At 43.0% G+C, this 27,969-nt stretch overlaps 1 protein-coding gene across 3 annotated transcripts in view; it reads right to left on the bottom strand.

Annotated features, from left to right (window-relative positions):
* Positions 1–1,250: 1,250 nt before the first annotated feature.
* The window catches only part of LOC139554693 (F-actin-uncapping protein LRRC16A), a 36,664-nt gene continuing 9,945 nt past the window's right edge, over positions 1,251–27,969 (bottom strand). Inside the window, exons 5-39 of one of the 3 annotated variants that reach the window (XM_071367729.1) lie at positions 21,275–21,334; positions 21,060–21,181; positions 19,857–19,954; positions 19,682–19,752; positions 19,345–19,418; positions 19,157–19,232; positions 18,522–18,610; positions 17,593–17,687; positions 17,291–17,377; positions 17,103–17,206; positions 16,729–16,806; positions 16,231–16,307; positions 15,958–16,062; positions 14,100–14,169; positions 13,731–13,812; positions 13,540–13,639; positions 13,374–13,428; positions 13,098–13,270; positions 12,914–12,982; positions 12,710–12,803; positions 12,477–12,575; positions 10,717–10,845; positions 10,270–10,404; positions 9,724–9,899; positions 9,096–9,183; positions 8,753–8,905; positions 8,563–8,629; positions 8,225–8,415; positions 7,993–8,111; positions 4,027–4,399; positions 3,564–3,606; positions 3,120–3,257; positions 2,833–2,949; positions 2,359–2,511; positions 1,251–2,026 (exon numbers count right to left, since the gene is read on the bottom strand). In XM_071367729.1, the coding sequence (XP_071223830.1) occupies positions 1,818–2,026; positions 2,359–2,511; positions 2,833–2,949; positions 3,120–3,257; positions 3,564–3,606; positions 4,027–4,399; positions 7,993–8,111; positions 8,225–8,415; positions 8,563–8,629; positions 8,753–8,905; positions 9,096–9,183; positions 9,724–9,899; positions 10,270–10,404; positions 10,717–10,845; positions 12,477–12,575; positions 12,710–12,803; positions 12,914–12,982; positions 13,098–13,270; positions 13,374–13,428; positions 13,540–13,639; positions 13,731–13,812; positions 14,100–14,169; positions 15,958–16,062; positions 16,231–16,307; positions 16,729–16,806; positions 17,103–17,206; positions 17,291–17,377; positions 17,593–17,687; positions 18,522–18,610; positions 19,157–19,232; positions 19,345–19,418; positions 19,682–19,752; positions 19,857–19,954; positions 21,060–21,181; positions 21,275–21,334 (3,969 nt within the window). In that variant the 3' untranslated portion in view covers positions 1,251–1,817. Of the gene's footprint in view, positions 2,027–2,358; positions 2,512–2,832; positions 2,950–3,119; positions 3,258–3,563; positions 3,607–4,026; positions 4,400–7,992; positions 8,112–8,224; positions 8,416–8,562; positions 8,630–8,752; positions 8,906–9,095; positions 9,184–9,723; positions 9,900–10,269; positions 10,405–10,716; positions 10,846–12,476; positions 12,576–12,709; positions 12,804–12,913; positions 12,983–13,097; positions 13,271–13,373; positions 13,429–13,539; positions 13,640–13,730; positions 13,813–14,099; positions 14,170–15,957; positions 16,063–16,230; positions 16,308–16,728; positions 16,807–17,102; positions 17,207–17,290; positions 17,378–17,592; positions 17,688–18,521; positions 18,611–19,156; positions 19,233–19,344; positions 19,419–19,681; positions 19,753–19,856; positions 19,955–21,059; positions 21,182–21,274; positions 21,335–27,969 lie in introns of those variants that run through there. The other 2 variants (XM_071367730.1, XM_071367731.1) reach the window with 2 other exon arrangements.

Raw genomic sequence — 27,969 nt, 5'->3', positions numbered from 1 at the left:
AGCTACAGCTCACTAGGACTGCAGTGCATAAAATGTGGTGAGTGGGCGATGCAAAGAGAGAGAAAGACAATAGTTGAACAGTTTTGAACAAATTCATTTCTTTAAAAAATGAAATAGGAGCAACAGATAGAGAAAGGGCGAGCTTCAGTATATTTCGTAATTTCCCTTACTTACCTAGCAAATGCAGCTTGCTAGTTTAGCCTACTCAAACACCTGGCTCAAATAGAGGGATTATATGTTACCTAGCTGGCTATGACTATCCAACACTGGAACTCTTCCAAGTCAAGGTAAGCTTTTGGTTTTACTAATTTATTGCCACCGGGGTCTGCCGGTGTAGATGCTAAACTGCTTGCTGACTGTACACTGTACTGCATGATTGTAGCTGGTTTACTAACGCGTTAGTTCTACTAGCTATGATGTTACTTTAGTTAATATGGTGACAAGGATGTAGGCTGTGTGTAGTGGTTATGATATGATTTGGATTGGAAAGGTTTTTTCACCTGGTCACATACAGCTGATGGGTTTTGCATTGAAGTCCACAATCGAAGGGAAAAGGTGAGATGAGGAGAGTGCGTAGATATGAGAAGGAATACAACGAGCTGTTTGTATGTGGCTTTGAAAGTGGACTGTTTGTGTGTGATTCCGATTCTGTTGAAAAAGTTTCTTAAACGGAAGTAAATGGAACAAAACTGGGATAACATACCTGGATTTGCCCAATAGAAACTCTGGTTTGCAACTGTTGGACTAATGATTACACCCTAGATCAGGCAAGAGTGTGCAAGGCGGTATTGAATGTGTCACTGTCTATCCATGAGTCACGGTCTGTCATTTCAAATAGTTCTAATCGACCTGTGTCGACGTTGTAAACTTCATCCATAGGCTAGGTTGTAGCAACCTCATTATAGGGAACATTTGAGTATCATGTAGTAGCCCAAATCTATAAATGTTTATCGGAGTAGTAGTTACAATCCGGTACATAGCACAAAACCATCCTTGTTTCTGATCGACAGAGGCCTAAGGTTAGCTAGTTTGCTAGTACAAAGGCCAGGGAGAGGGTATAAAAAAATGCTAAGGTAACATTTTGTTTTTTGGGGGGGGTAATTACAGGCGAATATATTGATAAAATGTTATGTTGACCGAGAGATATTTGCACGGTTAACAAACTGTCACGCAAGGGTAAGCCTATGCAAAACACATACCTTTTATGAATTAGGTCTATATGAAGGCAAAATAGATCATACATGGCAGTATGCCAGTAGAAATATTTTTTATTGTTACAAATATACAAATACAGGATTATACACAAACTTGATGTTACATGTAAAGGATTTTGTTACAATACATTGCAAAAAAACTGAAAAATTAGTTTGTGTATTTTCAGCATAAATCAATTGAGCCAATAAACCTAACACTGGAAACAATCACCAAGCCCCGCAATAAATGTATTTCATATAAATCATGATATATCAAAGTTATTATGCCTGTCATTAATAAGGTTTACTTGATCAATTTGCCCATGGTACAATGTAAATCTCATACATATTTTTCAACACATCCATATATCTCTTTCAGTGTGTTAATAGATATTGACAAATATACATTTTATGCATATTAGACATAGGAACACAACACTGCTTATTGGTTGATTGGCTTATTCAATCAATGGTCTTTGTTAAGAATACGATATTTGTAAGGTTGTCCATAAGCTTTTTTTGTTCTTTGCTATTTATCTGCATTACGATTCTCCCGAAGTGTGCACTTGGACACTCCATGGAACACTGAGAAAAGTATGGAGAAACTAGATGTATCTTTTCTCTCTACACTGGGACGATGTCATTGATGGTGTCCTCTTCCTCCTCCTCCTCCTCCTCCTCCTCCTCCTCCTCCTCCTCTATGCTGTCAGGCATAAGGTCCTGTCTTTGGTCCGTGTCAGGGGGAGGAGAGAAGTCTTCCTTCGTGTTGTTGTCTTCATCAAACACCCCAGGGCTTTGGCAGTGGGCAGCATCCACCATGGACGAAGGTCTCTCTGCAAGGACAGTGACACAAGACAGCGGTGTGAGCTGATATGGTACTAAACAACGAGGAAGCTACAACTGGTAACCATAACCACTGGTACTACTGATACTACAAACACGTCACAGTTGTGTGAGTACTAATAAACCAACAAGAGCTCCTGGAGAAACCCAAACAACTACTATTACTGAGAATTGCATGTTATTCAAAAGGTACGGCCACAATTGGATCTGCCAAAACTTACATTACTGCCATTAGTTGTTGCTAGATGCAAAACTACACTACAACACTGTACATGTCTTAAGTTAAAAAAAGACCTGAAGGAGAGAAGGTAATTAGTCTAACCAGATGCAGGGAGGGACTTGGTGCGCTCTCGACCCTCTACTTCCTGTACCACAGAAGTGGAACTCTTCAGGGAGGACCACTGTCTCCCGCCAATAACAGACCTGTCCGTCTCATGGTCTAAGTCAAATGGGCTAGAGTCTCCTGTGAGTTCAACTGACATAGAGAGAGAGATTACATTTCAGTAATTTAGCAGACACTTTTATCCAGAGGGACTTACAGTAGTCAGTGGATACATTTTCATACTGAGGGTGAAATATCCTTTTATGCTTCAATTCTACCAAACTCACACAGTGACAATTTGTATAACATACTATGTTCTCAGTTAATTGAAATTAATGCCTTTGTCTTTACGTGAAGCAAAATAGCTTTGATTATTCCTCTACTCTCAATATCAACATTTTGGACTGTCGTGAGCTGTACCTAAGACAGTTCTTCTGGGTGGAGGGTACACGGGTAATAGATACATACACCTACCATTAATGGGGCTAGTCTCCCCCTCCCTCTCACAGTCTGACGGCGCTCTCTTCAGGCGAGGGGCGGGCAGTGGTCCTTTTGGGGATACGTTTCCAAGAGGGGAGTCAGGGGTGTCATCTGAGGGTGAATTAATTAACAAATAAAGAGTGGTTACAGACAACAGGACAAATTAAGACAAAAATCACAATAAACAAAGTAATCTTCTTCTTGATCCATTTTTGATTCTGATGGCCTTATTTCCCATCTCCATATCACTATCAGTAAAGTATACTTATTCATATGCCTACCTGGGCTGTGGCTGCTGCTGGTGCGAGGGCTCAGAGGTCCCAGGTGGGGCTTGGTGCCCGGGGGTGCTGGGAGTCTGGGTGTAACACTGGTGGGCTTAGACCTGGGCGATATCGACGATGTTTGACTCTCCGGCTTTCCTACAGAGCGAGACATAACAAAGAAGACCCATATCGGACACTTCTTAGAAACAGAATGCACAGCAAACGTGTGGATGGTTCATTGAGCTTTTACAAGGGACTGTCTAAACAAAGTGTTATCTAGCAGTGTAATGTAATTCAACATTTTGTTAATTTGATTGCACCACATGGCAGCTGGCAAGATGAACGGCGAGACAGACGTTGTGGCATAATTGAGTTGAGACATCTTTGTGTACACAAAGATTAAATATCACTAAATGGAATAAAACATATAATTATCTGATTGGGATATAGAGGCCAACTCACCTTGTTTACCATCTGCCTTGTCTGAAGAGGAAGATGAGTCAGACTGTCAAAAGAACAAACAAACATCTTTTCAGTATGGACAATGTCTTCAGTTTGACCTTTGACCTGCTTTTATAGGCACCATTGTGTTTTCCGCTGCATGGCTCTACGAGGGCACTCGTGCATGACCGTATTCAACAGTCTGAACCATGCAGAGACATGGATGTTCCATATAGAGCCACTATAGGGCAACACCTTCACAGAGTTATCCACTCACAATGATCTATAGGCTTACAAATGATTGGCAGATCGAAGGTTGAAGACAGCAAATACAGTGTACATTCAACTTTAAAAAACTTTTTCAGAGGAGGTTGTGTGTTACTCTGTAAGAAAGTAATTATTCAGTAGTTCAGTGATGCTAATGGGTTCTACTGGCTCATAGATTTAGCAGTCAAAAGCTGCAAAAACTGGTCAGTTTACCCACCTTATGGGTGGCCATTTTCTCATGCATTTTTCTCATCTCTGCCAGGAGGTCCATGCTGACCCCAAAGTGCCAGCCACCCCCCTTACTGTCACTCTCCGAGTGCTGTTCCGCAGTGGGTTCATGGGTTGGCGGCTTTTCTGAGCGGTCAGGGGATATTTCCGAGTGGTCCCGCAACGGAGCCTTGGGGGACAGGGGCACCTCTGTCACAGTGCTGACGGTCGCAGAAGCCGGGGTGGTGATGGCGGCTGCTCCATGGCTCTTCTCGGACTTGGAGGTGCGAGACTTGATGAGGTTAAGGAAGCCGCTTTTCCGGGATTCCCGTTTCTTCTCCGAACCCTCCTGGATGTTGGGGGAGCCCCTCAGGGTGGGTCGTCTGGAAATGTTAGAGAATGATTTTGCTGTACAGTACAGACTCACAACTTCTATAATTAACAACTTCTAAATACGTGAATGAAGGTACATGTAACAGCAAAAATAAAAGGGAACACTTGAGTAAATTAGGGATATAAATTAAAAGCAGATGCTTCCATACAGGTGTGGTTCCTGAGATAATTAAGCAATTATTATCCCCATCATGCTTTGGGCCCAATTGCCCATTATTTTGGCTACCATGGCTAGAAGAGCTCTCAGTGACTTTGAAAGAGGGGTCTCAAAGGAGCATAGGGGGTTTAAAGGGTGTCTGTAAGTGTGTTTGTCTGAGTCATCAGATTTCAACCCAATTAAACACTTATGGGAGATTCTGGAGCGGCACCTGAGACCGGGTTTTGCACCACCATCAACAAAACACCAACTTATGGAATTTCTCGTAAGAATGGTGTCGCCTCCCTCCAATAGAGTTCCAAACCTACAATCAAGATTATCCTACCAATGGGACTTTAAAAACTGTCACATCTTATGTTTCACCGAGACGTGGCTGGACAACATAGAGCTAGCGGGATTTTCAATGCCACGGCAGAACAGAGACGCTACCTCTGGTAAGACGAGGGGTGGGGGTGTGTGTCTTTTTGTCAATAACAGTCGGTGCCCGATGTCTAATATTAAAGAAGTCTCGAGGTATGGCTCACCTGAGGTAGAGTACCTTATGATAAGCTGTAGACCACACTATCTACCAAGAGAGTTCTCATCTGTATTATTTGTAGCCGTCTATTTACCACCACAAAACGAAGCTGGCACTAAGACCGCTCTCAACCCACTCTATAAGGCCATAAGCAAAGAAGAAAATGCTCACCCAGAAGCAGCGCTCCTAGTGGCCGGGGACTTTAATGCAGGCAAACTTAAATCAGTTTTACCAAATTTTTACCAGCATGTCACATGTGCAACCAGGGAAAAAATGCATACAAAGCTCTCCCCCACCCTCCATTTGGCGAATCTGACCATAATTATATCCTCCTGATTCCTGCTTACAAGCAAAAACTAAAGCAGGAAGTACCAGTGACTCGCTCAATACGGAAGAGGTCAGATGATGCGGATGCTACACTACAGGACTGTTTTGCTAGCACAGACTGGAATATGTTCTGGGATTCATACAATGGCATTGAGGAATAAACCTCAGTCATCGGCTTCATCAATAAGTGCATTGATGACGTCGTCCCCAGAGTGACTGTACATACCTATCCCAACCAGAAGCCATGGATTACAGGCAACATCCGCATTGAGCTAAAGGCTGGAGCTGCCACTTTCAATGAGCGGGAGACTAATCCGGATGCTTATAAGAAATCCCGCTATGCCCTCAGTTGAACCATCAAACAAGCAAAGCGTCAATACAGGATTAAGATTGAATCCTACTACACCGGCTCTGATGCTCGTCGGATGTGGCAGGGCTTGAAAACTATTACGGACTACAAAGGGAAACCCAGATGGGAGCTGCCCAGTGACGCGAGCCTACCAGTCGAGCTAAATAAATGCCTTTTATGCTTGCTTCGAGGCAAGCAACACTGAAGCATGTACGAGAGCACCAGCTGTTCTGGATGACTGTGTGATAACGCTCTTGGTAGCTGATGTGAACAAAACCTTTAAACAGGTCAACATTCACAAAGCCGCTGGGGGGCCAGACAGATTACCAGGACGCGTACTCAAAGCATGCGCGGACCAACTGTCAAGTGTCTTCACTGACATTTTCAACCGCTCCCTGAACGAGTCTGTAATACGTACATATTTCAAGCAGACCAGCATAGTCTCTGTACCCAAGGAAGCGAAGGGAACCTGCCTAAATGATTACCGCCCGTGGCACTCACGGTAGTCATGAAGTGCTTTGAAAGGCTGGTCATGGCTCATTCAACAGCATCCTCCCGGATGCCCGTCAGGAAGTCCTGGATCCTGGACTTCCTGACGGGCCACCCCCAGGTGGTACGTGTAGGCAACAACACGTCTGCCACGCTGATCCTTAACACTGGGGCCCCTCAGGGGTTTGTACTTAGTCCCCTCCTGTATTCCCTGTTCACCCATGACTGCGTGGCCAAACACGACTCCAACGCCATCATTAAGTTTGCTGAAAACACAACAGTGGTAGGCCTGATCACCGACAACGATGAGACGGCCTATAGGGAGGAGGTCAGAGAACTGGCAGTGTGGTGCCAGGACAACAACCTCTCTCTGAATGTGAGCAAGACTAAGGAGCTGATTGTGGACTACAGGAAATGGCGAGCTGAACAGGCCCCCATTAACATCGACAGGGCTGTAGTGGAGCGGGTCGAGAGTTAAGTTCCTTGGTGTCCACATCACCAACGAACTATCATGGTCCAAACATACCAACACAGTCGTGAAGAGGGCATGACAAAACCTTTTACCCCTCAGGAGATTGTAAAAGATTTGGCATGGGTCCTCAGATCCTCAAAAGGTTCTACAGCTGCACCATCGAGAGTATCCTGACCGGTTCCATCACCGCCTGGTATGGCAACTGCTCGGCATCTGACCGTAAGGCGCAACACAGGGTAGTGCGAACGGCCCAATACATCACTGGGGCCAAGCTTCCTGCCATCCAGGACCTATATAATAGGCGGTGTCAGGGGAAAGCCCATAAAATTGTCAGAGACTCCAGTCACCCAAGTTATAGACTATTTTCTCTGCTACCGCACGACAAGCGGTACCGGAGTGCCAAGTCTAGGACCAAAAGGCTCCTCAACAGCGTCTACCCCTAAGCCATAAGACTGCTTAACAATTCATAAAATCGCCACCGGACAATTTTGTACACTCGCTGTTTGTTACCTATGCATAGTCACTTCGCCCCCACCTACATGTACAGATTACCTCAACTAGCCTGTACCCCGCACACTGACTCAGTACCGGTACCCCCTGTATATAGGTCAACATTCACAAAGCCGCTGGGGGGCCAGACAGATTACCAAGGTACCCCACCACCTTCCGGAGACACCTGAAACCCCACCTCTTTAAGGAATACCTAGGATAGGATAAAGTAATCCTTCTAACCCCCCCCCCCCCCCCCCCCCTTAAAAGAGTTAGATGCACTATTGTAAAGTGGTTGTTCCACTGGATATCATAAGGTGAATGCACCAATTTGTAAGTCGCTCTGGATAAGAGCGTCTGATAAATGACTTAAATGTAAATGTAAATATAGCCTTGTTATTGTTATTGTGTTACTTTTATTATTACTTTTAGTCATCTGGTAAATATTTTCTTCTTCTTGAACTGCACTGTTGGTTAAGGGCTTGTAAGTAAGCGTTTCACGGTAAAGTCTACACTTGTTGTATTCTGCGCATATGACAAATACAATTTGATACACTTGTAAAATCTATGCCAACGCGCACTGAAGCTCTTCTGGTGGTTCGTGGCGACCCTACCTCCAGGCATTTACCTGTAGGTAGTTAGACATTGTAGGTAGTTAGACATAGCTTACTGCTGCATGCTTGTGATTTAAATCTTGTGGAAATTAGAGTAATTTATTCTAAACGTCAAGTAATTCCATTTACTTTTTGGAAAGAGTTCACCATAAAAGGAATTAGCACTCACTTAAAACTAAGTTGGGTGATTTTCTTGTAAAAGAATTCATCAACACCCTCATCCACTTTTCCCAGGAGGCGGTTCTGCTCCACTTCTTCTGGTGGTGGAGAGGTGCAGATTGAATCCCGCTGAAAACACCCCAAAAATATGTAGGTCTACGTCATGACATACTCAATATCATAGAGTATAGTAGCTAGATGTAGAAATAGAGAAAGATGGCAGAAAGAGTAGAAGGCCTTACTGGTGCTCGGCTAGGTTTGGTCCTCTTTTTTGGTTTGGGACGGAGCTTGGTGTGGTGCTCTAGCTTCCGGGCCTCCATAGTGGGCAGCTCGCCAAAGTACGTCGGCATCATGTCCGATAGGGGAGGAGGGGGCGAGTCTTCCTCGTGTATAGGCACTTCTTCCAGGGCCTTGTCCAAGTCAAACTCCATTTCTGATGGACAAGAACAACCATCAATAGACGAGGTAAAACCAAAACCACTCTCATTCCAAGAGGCTGAAATACTACATTACTACTGTATTGTAGTTTAAATCTATTTGACCAGATCTACTGTACCCGGGATGTAGAACATCAACTCACCAAAGGCCACAGAGACAGGCCGCAGCATCCTGCAGAGAATGCTCTTCCTCTTGGACTTGGGTGTCATCTGCAGGTCACAAACACAGTCAAGAAAAAAACAGTCAGCCAGTGAGTTATGCTTCAGTACAGCAGATCGGGACCACAAACCCAAATCATAACCCTCATAGCAGAAGGGACTAGTCTTAGTTACCACACAGGTGTCAATCTCCTCCAGACTTTCAGCAGGCTGCTGCCTCTGCTCCTGGGTCTGGGCCTCAGGCTGGAGGACCGTCTCATCCAGCACCTCTGTCTCTTTGGGCTCCTGGTGGAGAAGAGGCTGCGCTTTCCTGGTCAGGTGTTCTGCCTGGTGTGGGAAGGGAGGAAAAGGCATATAGTGGCAGTGTTCCTTCACCAGTATTTGTTTTTTTAATGTGGTGCAGAAGTGCTCTAAATCGGCATTACAAGCAATTGAAGCAAAAATGCATTATTGTTTGTGTGTGTGAGTGAAAGAGAAATATAGAGTGAAAGAGTCTGTTGTAGTATACAGTACTGACCAGAGTGTTTTGGGAACGGGACAGAGATTCCAAGATCTCATCCACGATACGGTCTGAGAGGAAGGACGCCACACTGAGCTTCACTTCACTGTGTGACAGAGAGGAGAACATGAGCCAAAGACTACCTCTCTACTATCTGAACTGTATCAAAACCGGGCTGCATATATATGTTACAGTCGTTTTCTGAGACTGAAGTTTACGTACACTGCACGGTTAGCAGCTGAGGCTATGTGACCTAATCATAATAAATTATTTCACTAGGTCTAGGACATCATACACAGAGCAGATCACAATGAACGATTCAGTTTGAATTCACATGATCAACTGATAACATCTACATTTGAAAGAATTTACTGATTAGGTCTCAAAAGTCCGACTGTTGAAGGTCACTTGTGACAGGCACCAAGCAGGCATTGCGTAGTCCGGGATCAGCAGGACTCTCATTGGACCAGACCCCAGAATGAATCTTTGAACTTTGTTTTTGGAGATACTTTTGTTTTGTCGTTGTTTTCCTTTCCTTAGTTGAATGCACTTGTTGTAAGTCACACTGGATGAGAACGTCAGCTAGTTATCTTGACCAGGCCCGTCTTGACCAGGCCCGTCTTGACCAGGCCCGTGCGGTGATTACCTGATCTTGTTGAGGATGTCGACTCCTGACTGCTCCAGTAACGTGGTGGTGATGAAGCTATGGGGGACGGTCATCTTGCCTGCACCGGCCTTCATCAGCTCCTGATGCAGGTTGCTCCTCTTCATCACGTGGGGACAGAGGCCCTCAGCGGTGTCAACCATAGATTGTAACAACGTCTGGACCAAAGAGCGAGAGAAAGAGTGGTAGGCAAGAGCATTGCACTAGCTTCTTATGTTGTCTTGTTATTCAAATTCACAGTTGCTTTAAGGACTAGGGCAGTTTTTTCAACTTGCACAGTTTTGTTCAAGTCCAAGCACACCGGATTCAACTACTCAATGAATAATCATCAAGCTCATGATCCGTTTAAATCAGGTGTGCTTGTGCGAGACGAAAGCAAAAACATCCAACTTCGAGGACTGGAGTTGAGAAACACTAGACCATGTTATTCACAGAGGTAAATCAACATTAAACATATCTGGTTCGAAAAATACTGTTAAAATACAGTAAATACATCATGCATTTACTGCTGTGTTGACTGTTGTGTACCTGTAGCTGCTCATCCATGACCCTGGCTATCTCTCCAGCCATGGACTCCAGCTTGTCCTGAATGGGGCTGCCCATGTCAGGGGGGCCGCCCATGCCACTAGGAGATCCCCTCAGGTGGTACAGGTTGGGCAATAGCTAGATAGATGAGCAGGGTATGGAAGGAGGGACAGACAGAGAAAGAGAAAACAGGGAAGAGGAAAGAATTGGAGAAAAGATTAGACTGTGCTCTTTTCTCATCTAACCATTTGAGTTGGAGGTTTTCCCTTTCTGTATTCATGTTTTTCAAAATGTTATTTAACCAGGAAGTCCCATGTAGAATTTGAGGTTAATGTTGATCACTTTTTTTCCCCCCTCCCTAGCGCAGAGTTTGACATCCACAGTCTATCTTTTCTAAGTTAATTTGTTCCAGCGGTTCTATGAGAACAATATGTGTGGTTCTCAGCTCACTCTTTTGGAGTTCCTGGCGTCCTTCATGAGGTTCTTGGCCACCTTCATGTCCTCCTGGACGACATCGGTCTCCGTATACCTCAGGGAGTTTAGGTGGTCCTGCACCTTTACACAGATCCTGTCCATCATCTGAGCAGCAGAAGGCAGGAAGGGTCAGAGGTATCAGAAAACATTGAGAGGTCATTCACCATTCAATGGGAGAGGTCATGTAATGGTTTATGGTCATTCAACACTTAAAAGATGTGGTACAGAGCCTCCGGAAAGTATTGAGCCCTTGACTTTTTCCACATTTTGTTACATTACAGCCTTATTCTAAAATGGATTCAATTAAATAAAAAATATCCGAAATCTACACATAATACCCATTAATGACAACTCAAAAACAGGTTGAGAATTTTTGCAAATTGATTTAAAATACTGAAATACCTTCTTTACATAAGTATTCAGCCCCTTGGCTGAGAGACTCGAAATTGAGCTCATGTGCATCCTGTTTCCATTGATCATCCTTGAGATGATCAAGGATGAGTCCACCTGTTACAAATTATGTTCAATGAATTGAATTTACAAAGGCACACACGTCTATATAAGGTCCCACAGCTGACATTGCATGTCAGAACAAAAACCAAGCCATGATATCGAAGGAATGTTATCCGAGACAGGATTGCATCGAAGCACAGATCTGGGGAAGGGTACTTTGGTCAGGGAGGTGATCAAGAACATGGTCACTGAGAGCTCTAGAATTCCTCTGTGGAGATGGGAGAACCTTCCAGATGGACAACCATTTCTGCGCACTCCACCAATCAGGCCTTTATGGTAGAGTTGCCAGACGGAAGCCAATCCTCAGAAAAAAGGCAGATGACAGCCCGCTTGGAGTTTGCCAAAAGGCACCTTAAGACACTCAGATCATGAGAAACAAGATTCTTTGGTCTGATGAAACTAAGATTGAACTCTTTGGCCTGAATGCCAAGCGTCACGTCTGGAGGAAACCTGGCACCATCCCTATGGTGAAGCATGGTGGTGGCAGCATCATGCTGTGGGGATGTTTTTCAGCGGCAGGGACTGGGAGTCAGGACCGAGGCAAAGATAAACGGAGCAAAGTACAGAGAGATCCTTGATGAAAATCTGCTCCAGAGCGCTCAGGACCTTAGACTGAGGCGAAGGTTCACCTTCCAACAGGACAACGACCCTAAGCACACAACGCAGGAGTGGCTTCGGGACAAGTCTCTGAATGTCCTTGAGCGACACATCCAGAGCCCGGACTTGAACACGATCGAAAATCTCTGGAGACCTGAAAATAGCTGTGCAGCAAAGCTCCCCATCCAACGTGACAGAGCTTGAGAGGCTCTGCAGAGAAGAATGGGAGAAACTCCCCAAATACAGTTGTGCCAAGCTTGTAGTGTCATACCCAAGAAGACTCTATGTTGTAATCACTGCCAAAGGTGCTCAACAAGGTACTGAGTAAAGGGTCAGAATACTTATGTAAATGTGATATTTATTTTTTATTTTTGCTAAAATATTTAAACCTGTTTCTGCTCATCATTATGGGGTATTGTGTGTAGATTGACGAGGGGAAAAAAACAATTTCATACATTTTAGAATAAGGCTGTCACGTAACACAATGTGTAAAAAGTCAAGGGGTCTGAATACTTTCCAAAGACACTGTATGCAACTTTCATTTCTCCAGTGGAAACATTTATCCAAACAAGTGCCGATACATGAAAATTAATGTTACAGATCAAACATTTAAACAGACGGGTCACCTGCTGTGTGGTGGTCATGACAATGCCTTGCTGGAGACGGTAAGCTTGCTCTTGGAGGTATTTCCGAGTCTCGTGGTTCCTTAGTAGATACCGCTCCATCTGTAGAGATAAATAAAAAATAAAAAAGTTTATACAGGAAATGTGACAATTTTTGCATTTGTTATCAGTGAGAATTGATCTCAAATTCTGTCATCAGTTAATATCTACCATGCAGCCAAATGTGAACTTTTAACCTTTAGTAGGGCATCCTCTGTTTTCTCAGGGTTGGCCTTGAGTGCCTGGGCAGCATCGATGATGGGGATAGGCATGAAGCGGATGGTCTGGTTCCTGAAAGAGACACATGTAGCTAAGTGTATGCCTACTCACATATCCTAACCAAAATATCCATGTGAAGAAGAGTATGAATAGAATGAATTGTGACACACACAGATACATACTTTTCTAAAGCAGATGCCACATCCTGGAGGCCTTGTAGGCTGACATTGTTTTTGTCCCACATAACCGTCCTGTACAAACACATGACAATAAAGAGCAGTAGAACACAGCAGAATCAATATTAAACAATATTGAAACATGAGCAGTTGACCCTAGTGGGCATCTTCTTGAGCCTTGACCTCTTACCTGAGCTTGGTGTTGATCTGCAGGGCCTTGGCCAGCATCTTGGCCCCCATGTCTCCCATGCCGTTGCCGCTGATGTCCACCCGGGTCAGGCTGGTGTTGCTGCCCAGCGCGTTCAGTACGATGGACAGATCCCCCTTGAGCTTGGAGTCGGCCAGGGAGAGGGACGTCAGGGGCTACGTGACAAACAGGTTAGTTGAACAATGGTAATGAATGGTTAGACACATTTTGTTTATGCAAAGCTGTTATGGCTAAGTGTCACCATAACAGCCGACTCACCGATTCCTCCTCCTGTATCATGTGCACCAGGTTGTCCAAGACTTGAGACAAATTTCTATGGAAAGACATGCACACTTCATTACATTCCAGACAGAGAGGAGGATACAAACAGGAGGATATGGTTAATTGACATTTTTTCTAATTACAAGGTAAGTAAGACCCGTACTTGGACTTGATGTTATTGAAGTTCTTGCCCAGTGAGAGGTGGCGGATGGAGCGATTTCTAGCCAGCCACACTAAGAGAGTGGTCAGGTCTGAATCCAAACCTGAGCATAAAATATAAACACAACATCAAGTCAAAATCAAGGTATACAATGTTCAAAATCACTGTAAAAACAGTGTCTACTCGGGCCTCACCGTTGTCTGAGATGTCCAGCCTGGAGATATTGGGAATCTCAGCTATGCAGCCCTCCAGAATCTGAGCACCTCCAGATCTTAGCTGAAGTAAAAGGGAGAAATAAAACCAAAAACAAAACATTTAGAGAAAGGATAGCAATTGCAATCCAGGATAATATCCATACATGTATTTTGGTGATTTATTTGATTGCCATTCACGGTACATAAGTCAAGCTAAGTAATTCAAATCAGTATATTCAGAACATCAGCCCAAATAATAAAGGGGTGTCAAGACATCATATTTTAGAATTGTATTTCAGAGTAGACTTCCCTTTTAATTTCTCCCTCAGAGAGAAATGCCAGGATCTAGGCAGTAGTTCAGTCTCTTACCTCACAGCTGCTGATATCCAGTGACACTTCACTTAGATTAGGATTGCAGCCAAGACCTAGTAAAAGTGCCCTGAGGCGAAAGACAGTCATTAAGCTTCTTTTCTATTCAGTTAAATGAACAAAGCAGACTGAAGTATGCAGGCAGGACAGAGTTGCTGTGGTTATATTGCTTTCTTGTTCACAGCATCTTTAAGTAATGATTCTATAACTACTTAATTATTTTTTTAAATGAAGCAACAAAAATAATTACTGAACAACTATGACATCCTGTCTAAAATATACATCACCATTTATAGATATGTACAGTACCAGTCTGAAGTTTAGACACACTTACTCAATCAAGGGTTTTTCTTAATTTTTTACTATTTTCTACATTGTAGAATAGTGAAGACATCAAAACAATGAAATAACCAAAAAAAGTGTTTAACAAATCAAAATATAAAGGCACCCTTTGCCTTGATGACAGCTTTGCACACTCCTGGCATTCTCTCAACCAGCTTCACCTGGAATGCCTTTCCAACAGTCTTGAAGAAGTTGCTGAGCACTTGTTGGATGCTTTTCCTACACTCAGCGGTCCAACTCATCCCAAACCATCTCAATTGGGTTGAGGTTGGGTGATTGTGGAGGCCAGGTCATCTGATGCGGCCCTCCGTCACTCTCCTTCTTGGTCAAATAACCCTTACACAGCCTGGAGGAGTGTTGGGTCATTGTCCTGTTGAAAAACAAATAATAGTCCCACTAAGTGCAAACCAGATGGGATGGCGTATCTCTTCAGAATGCTGTGCTAGCCATGCTGGTTAAGTGTGCCTTGAATTTTAAATAAATCACAGACAGTGTCACCACCAAAGCACCGCCACGCCTCCGCATGTGTGGTTCCCATCGTGAAGCATGGAGGAGATCATCCGTTCACCTACTCTGCGTCTCACAAAGACACGGCGGTTGTAACCAAAAATCTCAAATTTGGACTCATCAGACCAAAGGACAGATTTCCACCAGCTTAACGTCCATTGCTCGTGTTTCTTGGCCCAAGTTTCTTGACCCTCTTCTTCTTATTGGTGTCCTTTATCTGTGTGAATCAGGCCTTTATGGTCAAATTGCTGCAGTCTCCTCTGAACAGTTGATGTTGAGATTTGTCTGTTACTTGATCTCTGTGAAGCATTAATTTGGGCTGCAATTTCTGAGGCTGGTAACTAATAAACCTATCCTCTGCAGCAGAGGTAACTCTGGGTCTTCCTATCCTGTAGCGGTCGTCATGAAAGCCAGTTTCATCATAGCGCCTGATGGTTTTTGCTGCTGCACTTGAAGGAACTTTTAAAGTTCTTGAAATGTTCCGTATTGACTGACCTTCATGTCTTAAAGTAATGATGGACTGTCGTTTCTCCTTTCTTATTTGAGCTGTTCTTGCCATAATATGGACTTGGTCTTTTACCAAATAGGGCTATCTTCTGTATACCACCCCTAACAAGGCACACCTGTTAATTGAAATGCATTCCAGGTGACTACCTCATAAATCTGGGTAGGAGAATGCCAAGAGTGTGCAAAGCTGTCGTCAAGGCAAAGGGTGGCTACTTTGAAGAATCTCATATAAAATATATTTTGATTTGTTTAACATTTCTTTGGTTACTACATGATTCCATATGTCTTATTTCATAGTTTTGATGTATTTAGTCTTATTCTATAATGTAGAAAATAGTACAAATAAAGAACTAGTAGGTGTGTGCAAACTGTACACACCCTCACCCTGGTACTGTACATTTTCTACAGGAATATTCTCCAGTTTTCTATATCATATTTTCATTCTAGGTTTAATACAGTTAATTGGAGCAAATGCCATGAATGGAGTACACTGCAAGCTCACTTGAGCGCCTCCAGGGGGAGTTTGGTTCCAGACAGGTTGACACTTCTCAGAGCCAGGGCAGTGCCAAAGAACTGCTTGAAGGAATGCGGCACATCTTTACTTCTCCTGTGGGTTTTAAAAGAAAACCAGCACATTAGTTATGCCTTCTGGAGTTATCAGGAGTTCTCACTCAGATACTTTGAGCGGTACAGGACACAGACATAGAAATCAACAGAAACTATTGAGCCACAACTATTGGGCATAAGCAAGTGCTTTTGTTGTTGTATGGATCACCTGCTAGAGAAAACGCTCTTAGACATGTTGAGCACTGAGAGGTGCTTGAGAGAACCTCGTAGAAGTGAAGTGCAGACCTTGAAGACAGGAGTTGAGCATTTGAATAACATAGGCCAGCAAAGTGACATCTCAGTCTAGAGAGCTAAAGATAATATCTTATGAAAGGGACTGGCCATTTGCTTAGCAACAACTATAACGACAAGCTCCACAAATATAACTGTATAAAAAGCTAATTCAAATGATGTTATTTCCCGATTTAATAATAGCGATATCAAAAGCAGACGGCATGCTACTTATAAAACAGTGCTCACATGATGTCCAGACATGATATGTTCACTTTCATTGCATATTATTACAATTATACTAATCTAGTTAATGTCGATTATTGGTTAGGTTAAGAATAGCTGTATAATGTGCCCATAAAGAGGGTTAAAGTCCAATCATTGCCTAGCGATAGCAGTGTGAATTTGTCTTAGCATTGGATGAGGGTTCACTCACTTGGTCCAGACAGCAGTCGCTGTTGGACAGGTCCAGAATTGCTAGACTGTTAGGTTGACCCAGGAAATTGTACAGATTCTGTGAAAAGAGTCAGAGAAATTATGAAGAACAACAGAAAACACGGAGTACAATGAAGGGGGAATTAGATCTATGGATTTCAGTTAATATTTAAAATCTTATTTCACACTATTTCTGTGGCCTGTGTGAAACATATGAAAGCCAGGACAGAACGTTTAAGTGTTTGATGTTGCTGCCAATACAACAGCGATCTAAGATCAATTTTGCACTCCCTCCCTTGATTAAGGTTAGGCTTTGTGGAGGGTTAGCTGATCCTTGATCTGTGCCTAGCAACTTCTACCAGGAGAGGTACATACTGGGAGGTCGTCTCCTCGGAGTGAATTCCCACAGAGGTCCAAGTGTGTGAGGGTAGTGGGGACAGCAGGGTTGGCACTCAGCGCCTGGGCAAGACTGTTAACCCCTAACCACACAAACACAGGAAGTTCAGAGGAAGTGACATCACACATGACAGTTGGCAAGTAAATTGGTCATGAATTTACAATACCTTTCTGTGATATGGAGGTGTTTGAGAGGTTCAAATGCTTGAGACCCATTGGGAGTTTGGCTAGCTGTGCACTGAGAGCAGATACACCTAGAAAAAAAAATGCATCACATACTTATGAACAAACGTATAACCTCTCATGAACTTGAAGCTTTGAGACGCACATTTTGCCATTGATACGATCCATGCCAATGTAGGACAGAATACTAGAAGCTAGAATTCTAGATTAGTGCAGTATCCTGTATCATTGAATATCACTGAAAATCTTTAAATATATATTTTTGAAAGCAGGGAGTTTGTTGTACCCTTGTCCTCCAGGGAGTTGTTTGTGAGGTCGAGGGTGTGAAGTACAGAGGCAGGGTTGCAGGTCAGAGCGTTGGCTAACTTCTGTGCAAAATCACTGTGAAAATATCAAGAAAAGACACAGCTCTCAAAAATACTTAAACTGGTAACTATTCGGCAGAAAAGAAAAAGGAGCACTTTGTTGCTGCGTAAATCTGATCGATTTGGGGTGGCCAGTAGACAGCCCTCATAGCCTGGTTCCTCTCTAGGTTTCTTCCTAGGTTCTGGCCTTTCTAGGGAGTTTTTCCTAGCCACCGTGCTTCTACACCTGCATTGCTTGCTGTTTGGGGTTTCAGGCTGGGTTTCTGTACAGCACTTTGTGACATCAGCTGATGTAAGAAGGGCTTTATAAAGAAATGTGATTGATTTATTGACAGGACAAACAAATAGGCTTACATTTCGGCATGAATCCCCTACCTCAGAGCCTATTGAAAGCCTTGTTTGTCCCGTCAATAAATCAATCAGATTTACGCAGCAACAGAGTGCTCCTTTTTCTTTATTCTGCTGGATAGTCACCAGTAGTATCTTGGGGTAAGGAATGTTTTGGGGTCTCTGTCGAGCACCTGATACACCCTTTTTCAATTGGGCTGAAGGGTGTTTTGGTATATATTTTTTCCACAGCTCTACTCAAGTTACCGCAGGATTTTCAACAGGAAGTGCATTTCTGATAATAGTCAGAGTCATGTGTTTAACTACCGCGCGAGCTTGCTCCCTTAATTTCACACTGGACAGCATGTATGGAATGTAGCTACGGTCGAGAGCATAATTCATTATGAAACTGTGTGTGTGTGTGTGTGTGTGTGTGTGTGTGTGTGTGTGCGCACCCTCATCTGGGTGTGTGTGGTGGATAAGATAAAGCCAGTCTAACCTATTACCAGTGCTTAGTGCTCACCTTCTGAGACTTGCATTCTCTAAAACCATCTCCTCTAAGCGACTAGAGCGGGCCACAACTCGCAGGATTTGTTCACATACATCTGTGGACTGCAAGCAAACACTTTAGTGTGAAAAGCAGCAAGCTCAGGCTTGTGTAAACACAGATGCATAACTTACTGTGCAAAAAAAAGTCAAACCTGTAAACGCATAAACACACACAGTGCTTGAGCAAACACACACACACCTCCTATGACTAAGTATCAGCAGCAGTCACACCATCCCTGACTAATAAAGCGCTTGTTGACATCTCATCCTCATGCCTCCTCTCTCCCTGCCACCACCAGAACACACACACACACAGCTGTCCTCTTCCTGCTGCGGCCAGTGTGCCCTTTACAAAGAGTGTTCGGTCACTCCTGGAGCACAGTGGAAGTTATTTAATAAAGAACTGTTTCAATGCATTATACCCACAGTACAGGTCTTAAGTTCCTACACTTTTCATCTAACTCATCCACCTTTCTCCACCAGTGGCATGCCTGCTTCTCCAATTCATGCATCTCAGTTGAACTGTAAGATTACAAATATTTCTTCCCTTCACAAGTGTAACATAAAATGGAACATTTTGTCAACAGTATGGTTCAGAATGAAATGTACCAGTTTGTAGTCCTTTGAGGAGAGCTTAGTAAACCATTGGTTATACTCCAGGACCAGAATGATGGCCACCACATCTCTGAAGAAGAAGGAAATAGCATTGGATTATCAAAAACAGAATGGTATAAAGACACTATTGTTCACACAATTTAGAAATATGGCAGCTGTGAAAAAAGGAAACGTGAAGGTACCTGTTCTCAAGATGTACGAAATCCTGCAGGTTCAGTTCTCTGGTGTCCTGGGTTTGATAGATTGTGTCCACATCCTGTTGGGCAAGATGGAGAACCCAAGGTTGGAATGATTCAAACAATGGCAAAAGTAGAGTTGATATAGCTAAAGTAACCGACACGATGTAAATCCAGGTCAAAATATTTAAAGAAAGACCATGTTAGGCATCTGAGCTAAAGTTTCCGGTCTACACGAAAGGAAATTCAAGCTACTGTAGCTTTATGAACTACCCCTGCTACATTATAATCAAATTAGCAATATTAACTGAAATGGAAGGAGACTACATTTGTGTATACTAACCCACTGCACCTCCTCTCTGAATGGCAGACCCAGCTGGTCGCAGAGACACCAGTACATGTGGGAGAAACCACCTACGAGAGAATGAGAGAGATGAAGACAGAAAGTCAACTATGTTATAGATGGGATTTCTGTTATATTTTTTTTGTGTGTAATAAGCTCTTTATTATAACGTCACCACATGGCCCTAGGTCTGTGGTGGCCTGGTCCTCCCAGAGAGACTGTAGGGCGGCCGTCCTCTCAGGAGGCATCAGGATCAACTTCTTCATCGCCTTCCTTTCACAGTGCAGGGGACACACCACAAACTGTCACTTTACCAGGTCATCTTCGGTCACTATCGTGTCATCCCAAAAGGACAAAGCACACACTGTCACTTTATCATGTCGGACATGAGTAAAGTGAGAGGGAATGACCGACTGAACGAGTACACAAGTGAGTGAACGAGTACACAAGTGAGTGAACGAGTACACAAGTGAGTGAACGAGTACACAAGTGAGTGAACGAGTCAGTCGCTAATACATGTGCCTGGATGAGTGAAAGAATAAAGAACTGACAATAAAGAAAGCACTGGTAACTAATACTGTTCCGTACACATTGAGTAACCGCGGCATTCAAACGAGGCTGCAACGAAAACTAAAAATGGGACTGTAGCGACCGTGTTGGCATCAAAATCCGGGGTGTGAACTACGTTTCTATTCAAGCGTTGATTGACATGGTAATGGACTAATAGTATTCGAGAAAACATGAAAAAAAAAATTGACCCCTCTGATGCAGTATGTTACATCGTGACGTGTCACAACGTAACGTACGGCACGCATGATGCAACTCATTGTGTGCCGTACAGCCTCTTTCCACCAGGGGTAGCGCTTCTCACGCAGATTAAAAACAAGAAATGATCAATGGTGAGTGTAACGATGAGATTAAAGTTAATTACTCGGGAGTTCATCAATAGTTCATTCAATCAATCGTTACATTTTTCGCGTCATCATTGCGAGCCATCAGGATGCTTAAAAGCCGTGACAGCAGCGGTTTACTTGTGACGACAACTTTAGCGCCCCCCCTACAACCCCTATTCAAATTCGACACAAACCTTCAAAGAGGGATGTAGTAATGAGACATTATATAAACTCTTTATAGTGTTTTATTTACATTTTAGAGGTGATAAGTTGGACAAATCGTGTGAAAAAGCCATTTCCCCACACGACATATCTCCCCTTTCATTATCACTCAGTAGCTTTCGCTTCCCCCTCCGCCATTTTTAAAATACCTGGAAATATTACATTTTATGGGGACTAAAATAAGGTCAAGTGTACAGAACACTGCAATGTACGGAAGTTCGCTAGCTACCATTAACAAAGAGAGAGGGACAGAGGGGACCTACACTGGGGACAGGCCTGGACAGATCCTGTGTAGACAGGTCCCAATGTGGGCCACCACCTCATCCACATCCTCCACAGAGCCAAGCTTCAGGGACAGCTGGCCTCGGTCATACTTCAACAACAACTGTAGGGGGCGCAACAGTGACAACTGACACAGTCTGTAACATGCTTGGCTTGAACAGAGGTTGTTTCATGTTTAAAGCCAGGACTATATTACCTGAGTGGGCTTGTTACTAGTGATCCCTTGTATATCCAGGTAATTGAAGGTCTGTTCAATCTGAAACCACACACAAAAAAAATATCTGCACTATACTCCACCAGAAATAGAAAAGGTATTGAATCATAAAACGGTGGACATCTTCTAATCCAAATCTGAACATGTTGGAAAACATACTGATAAAAAAAATTTAAAAAATGAGACACACAAGGACACTGTCTTTCACAGCTATAACACAAACACAGACAAACACAAAATCACAAACGAGCCCTGCAATAGATGGACAAACCCCCAAAATAACCCAACACAAAAACACATACACAGCTGGTAGGATGACAGGGGAGAGAGGGTAAAGAGGTCAAACTAATCCAGAGCTGCTTATCAACCCGACGCCAAAGGCCCAGGGTTAAAGAGAAAACCTCCCCCTCCAGCTGTTGAATCCCTCCATTGTCTTCGCTCGGCACCCAGAACTCCACAGGCAAAATTTACTCCCAGGAAAAACTGAGCCTCTGTCTTACACAGACCAGAGCGTATAATAATCTAAAAACACTTTCTTGCATTGACTACAGGATACAGGAACAATAAATGGTAACACTTCAGCCTGAAGGTATGCTTTATGATTAAGTGTATAACTTGAAATAAGCATGTAGCTTAGTGTTAGCAAAATCACCTCAGTGTTGTACCTTTCCAGAGGTTACGAGTGTAACACTAAAATCCAGCAGAAAGAGGAAATAACATAAATTGTTTTAGGGCTCTGAAAATACTGTAACTTCTCTTTAAGTGCATGGGTTTTACTGACTAGCAATTGAAGAAGTACAGTGCCTTCAGAAAGTATCCACACCCCTTTCATTTTCCACATTTTGTTGTGTTACAGCCTGAATTTAAAATAGATTACATTTTCGATTTTTTTGTCTCTGGCCTACACACAATACCGCATAATGTCAAAGTGGAATTGTTATGGCAAGCCTAAATAAGTTCAGGAGTAAACATTTGAATAAGAAGTAACATAAGTTGCATAACATACGTTGCGTGTTTAACATGGTTTTTGTATGACTGCCTCATCTCTGTAGCCCACACGTATAATTATCTGTAAGGTCCATCAGTCGAGCAGTGAATTTCAAACACAGATTCAACCACAAAGACCAGGGAGTTTTTTCCAATGCCTTGCAAAGGGCACCTATTGGTAGATGGTTAAACATTTTAAAAAGCAGGCATTGAATATCCCTTTGAGCATGGTGAAGTTATTAATTACAATTTGGATGGTGCATTCATACACCCACGCACTAAAAAGATACAGGCGTCCTCCCTAACTCAGTTGCCAGAGAGGAAGGAAAACACTCAGGGATTTCACGAGGCCAATGATGACTTTAAAACAGTTACAGAGTTGAATGGCTGTGATAGGAGAAAACTGAGGATGGGATCTACAACACTGTCAATTGTAGTTACTCCACAATACTAAACTAATTGACAGAGTGAAAAGAAAGAAGCCTGTACAGAATAAAAAGATTCCAAAACATGCATCCTGTTTGCAAAAAGGCACTAAAGTAAGACTGCAAAAAATGTGGCAAAGAAATTAACTTTATGTCCTGAATAGAAAGCGTTATGTTTGGGGCAAATCCAACACATCTCTGAGTACCACTTTTCACACAGTACTTTCGAGAATGGTGATGGCTGCATCATGTTATGAGTATGTTTGTCATCGCCAAGGACTAGGGAGTTTATGATAAAAATAAACCGAAGAGCTAAGCAAAGGCAAAATTCAAATAGAAAAATCTGGTTCAGTCCGTTTTCCAACAAACACTGGGAGACAAATTCACCTTTCAACAGGACAATAACCTAAAACACAGTACTGCTTACCAAGATGACATTGAATGTTCCTGAGTGGCCTAGTTACAGTTTTGACTTAAATCGGCTTGAAAATCTATGGCAAAACTTGAAAATGGCTGTCTAGCAATGATCAACAACCAACTTGACAGAGCTTGAAGAATTTTTTTTATATACATACATAAATAATGGGAAAATCAAAGGAAATCCACCAAGACCTCCACAAGTCTGGTTCATCCTTGGGAGCAATTTCCAAACGCCTGAAGGTACCATGTTCATCTGTACAAACAATAGTACAAAGTATAAACAACATGGGACCACGCAGCCGTCATACCGCTCAGGAAGGAGACGCGTTCTGTCTCCTACAGATGAACGTACTCTGGTGCGAAAAGTGCAAATCAATCCCAGAACAACAGCAAAGGACCTTGTGAAGATGCTGGAGGAAACGGGTACAAAAGTATCTATATCCACAGTAAAACGAGTCCTATATCGACATAACCTGAAAGGCCGCTCAGCAAGGAAGAAGCCACTGCTCCAAAACCACCATAAAAAAAGCCAGATTACAGTTTGCAATTGTACATGAGGACAAAGATCGTACTTTTGGAGAAATGTCCTCTGGTCTGATGAAACAAAAATAGAACTGTTTGGCCATAATAACCATCGTTATGTTGTTTGGAGGAAAAAGGGGGGAAGCTTGCAAGCCGAAGCACACCATCCCAACCGTGAAGAGACCATCATGTTGTGGGGGTGCTTTGCTGCAGGAGAGACTGGTGCACTTCACAAAATAGATGGCATCATGAGGCAGGTAAATTATGTGGATATATTGAAGCAACATCTCAAGACATCAGTCAGGAAGTTAAAGCTTGGTCGCAAATGGGTCTTCCAAATGGACAATGACCCTAAGCATACTTCCAAAGTTATGGCTTAAGGACAACAAAGTCAAGGTATTGGAGTGGCCATCACAAAGCCCTGACCTCAATCCTATAGAAGATTTGTAGGCAGAACTGAAAAAGCGTGTGCGAGCAATGAGGCCTACAAACCTGACTCAGTTACACCAGCTCTGTCAGGAGAAATGGGCCAAATTCACCAAACTTATTGTGAGAAGCTTGTGGAAGGCTATCCGAAACGTTTGACCAAATACTAATTGAGTGTATGTAAACTTCTGACCCACTAGGAATGTGATGAAAGAAATAAAAGCTGACATAAATCATTCTCTCCACTGTTATTCTGACATTTCACATTCTAAAAATCACGTGGTGATCCTAACTGACATAAGACAGGGAATTTTTACTAGGATTAAATGTCAGGAATTGTGAAAAACTGAGTTTAAATGTATTTGGCTAAGATGTATGTAAACTTCCGACTTCAACTGTACATACATACACACACATACATACAGTGGGGCAAAAAAGTATTTAGTCAGCCACCAATAATGCAAGTTCTCCCACTTAAAAATATGAGAGAGGCCTGTAATTTTCATCATAGGTACACTTCAACTATGACAGACAAAATGAGAAGAAAAAAAATCCAGAAAATCACATTGTAGGATTTCTAATGAATTTATTTGCAAATTATGGTGGAAAATAAGTATTTGGTCACCTACAAACAAGCAAGATTTCTGGCTCTCACAGACCTGTAACTTCTTCTTTAAGAGGCTCCTCTGTCCTCCACTCGTTACCTGTATTAATGGCACCTGTTTGAACTTGTTATCAGTATAAAAGACACCTGTCCACAACCTCAAACAGTCACACTCCAAACTCCACTATGGCCAAGACCAAAGAGCTGTCAAAGGACACCAGAAACAAAATAGTAGACCTGCACCAGCCTGGGAAGACTGAATCTGCAATAGGTAAGCAGCTTGGTTTGAAGAAATCAACTGTGGGAGCAATTATTAGGAAATGGAAGACATACAAGACCACTGATAATCTCCCTCGATCTGGGGCTCCATGCAAGATCTCACCCCGTGGGGTCAAAATGATCACAAGAACGGTGAGCAAAAATCCCAGAACCACACGGGGGGACCTAGTGAATGACCTGCAGAGAGCTGGGACCAAAGTAACAAAGCCTACCATCAGTAACACACTACGCCGCCAGGGACTCAAATCATGCAGTGCCAGACGTGTCCCCCTGCTTAAGCCAGTACATATCCAGGCCCGTCTGAAGTTTGCTAGAGAGCATTTGGATGATCCAGAAGAAGATTGGGAGAATGTCATATGGTCAGATGAAACCAAAATAGAAATTTTTGGTAAAAACTCAACTCGTCGTGTTTGGAGGACAAAGAATGCTGAGTTGCATCCAAAGAACACCATACCTACTGTGAAGCATGGGGGTGGAAACACCATGCTTTGGGGCTGTTTTTCTGCAAAGGGACCAGGACGACTGATCCGTGTAAAGGAAAGAATGAATGGGGCCCATGTATCGTGAGATTTTGAGTGAAAACCTCCTTCCATCAGCAAGGGCATTGAAGATGAAACGTGGCTGGGTCTTTCAGCATGACAATGATCCCAAACATACCGCCCGGGCAACGAAGGAGTGGCTTCGTAAGAAGCATTTCAAGGTCCTGGAGTGGCCTAGCCAGTCTCCATATCTCAACCCCATAGAAAATCTTTGGAGGGAGTTGAAAGTCCGTGTTGCCCAGCAACAGCCCCAAAACATCACTGCTCTAGAGGAGATCTGCATGGAGGAATGGGCCAAAATACCAGCAACAGTGTGTGAAGACTTACAGAAAACGTTTGACCTCTGTCATTGCCAACAAAGGGTATATAACAAAGTATTGAGATAAACTTTTGTTATTGACCAAATACTTACTTTCCACCATAATTTGCAAATAAATTCATTAAAAATCCTACAATGTGATTTTCTGGATTTATTTTTCTCATTTTGTCTGTCATAGTTGAAGTGTACCTATGATGAAAATTACAGGCGTCTCTCATCTTTTTAAGTGGGAGAACTTGCACAATTGGTGGCTGACTAAATACTGTTTTGCCCCACTGTGTACACACACACACACACACACACGTTCAAAAGTTTGGGGTCACTTAAAGATGTCCTTGTTTAATTTTTTTTTTTTTTTTAAGTCCATTAAAATAACATCAAAACAAACTGTTTTTCTGATCAATTTGATGTCATTTTAAAAATGTGCAAAAAAAAAAGTGCTTTTCTTTCAAAAAGGACATTTCTAAGTGACCCCAAACTTTTCAACGATAGTGTATATACATACATACATATATTTTTTTAAACTAGGCAAATCAGTTAAGAACAAATTCTTATTTACAGTGACAGCCTACCCTGGCCAAACCTGGACGACGCTGGGCCAATTGTGCGCCACCCTATGGGACTCCCAATCACGGCCGGATGTGATACAGCCTGGATTCGAACCAGGGACTGTAGTGACACCTCTTGCACTGAGATGCAGTGCCTTAGACCGCTGTGCCACTCGAGAGCCCTATTAGTGTTTTATTTTTCTTAAATGTTTTACAAATGTTCAAATTTTTCTTCCCCTTTGACATTACTGAGCATTTTGTGTAGATCGTTGACAAAACAATGAGAATCAAATCCATTTGAATCCCACAAAATGTGGGAAAAAGTCAAGGGGTGTGAATACTTTCTGAAGTCACTATATTTGCAAATCACCCCATTCATAAAATGCGCAGTTACTGGTATTCATTAACCAGTACATTACCGCCCGGAACAAGTGAGCAGGTCCCACCATATGCCATGACATTTGATATTTCTACCCACAATGCAGCTGTGAACACACAGCCTGAAGGAAAGAAAAACAGTCAATACTTTCTGAAAAACCTAAACCTTAAGGGAGAGAAAGATCTGCAGGGACTTGCTCCTTGGGCCAGTCACTCTACCAGAAAGAATTCCAGAAGCGGTCCTCGAAAACAAGCTGGGGCACGCCCGGAGATTGACTAACCAAACATTCCCAAGGAGGACCATCTGGGATGACTGGGGGCCGTAGGAAGACAGTCAGTCTAATTAAGTTCTCAATACATCCAGACAGAAGTCATCCCATACTCAAACCTCTACTTTCTATGTGTTGTAATGGAGTGAATTTCCTGTCCGTCATCTTCATTACATTATTAGACCGCACATAAAAGGGAGTAACAGTGACTGCAGTGATTTCAACTTCACAATAAAAAATAAAAAAATTGTCCTTTAGTAATATTAGTATTAACAAATGTAGCACCATGCAGTACACTGGTAAACTAATCTTCAAACTACTGTAGTACGAAGATACACTACATGACCAAAAGTCGAACATCTCATTCCAAAATCCTCCTCTCTTCTGGGAAGGCTTTCCACTAGATGTTGGAACATTGCTGCGGGGACTTGCTTCCATTCAGCCACAAGAGCATTAGTGAGGTCGGGTATTGATGTTGGGCGATTAGGCCTGGCTCGCAGTTGACTTTCCAATTCATCCCAAAGGTGTTTGATGGGGTTGAGGTCAGGGTTCTGTGCAGTGCAGCCAAGTTCTTCCACACCGATCTCGACAAACCATTTCTGTATGGACCTTGCTTTCTGCACAGGGGCATTGTCATGCTGAAACAGGAAAGGCCCTTCCCCAAACTGTTGCTACAAAGTTGGAGGCACTGAATCATCTAGAATGTCATTGTACGCTGTAGAGTTTATTATACATTTTTGTTACTTTTTTCCCCCAATTTCGTGGTATCCAATTTGTAGTTACAGTCTTGTCTCTTCGCTGCAACTCCGGTACGGACTCAGGAGAGGCGAAGGTCGAGAGCCGTGCGTCCTCCGAAACACAACCCAACCGCACTGCTTCTTGACACAATACCCACTTAACCCGGAAGCCAGCAGCACCAATGTGTCAGAGGAAACACCGTGCACCTGGTGACCGTGTCAGC

The sequence above is a fragment of the Salvelinus alpinus genome, chromosome 26 (assembly GCF_045679555.1).
Source record: "Salvelinus alpinus chromosome 26, SLU_Salpinus.1, whole genome shotgun sequence".
NCBI lineage: Eukaryota > Metazoa > Chordata > Actinopteri > Salmoniformes > Salmonidae > Salvelinus > Salvelinus alpinus.
Note: the sequence above shows the minus strand (reverse complement) of the source record. Positions and strands in the feature narration are given on the sequence as shown.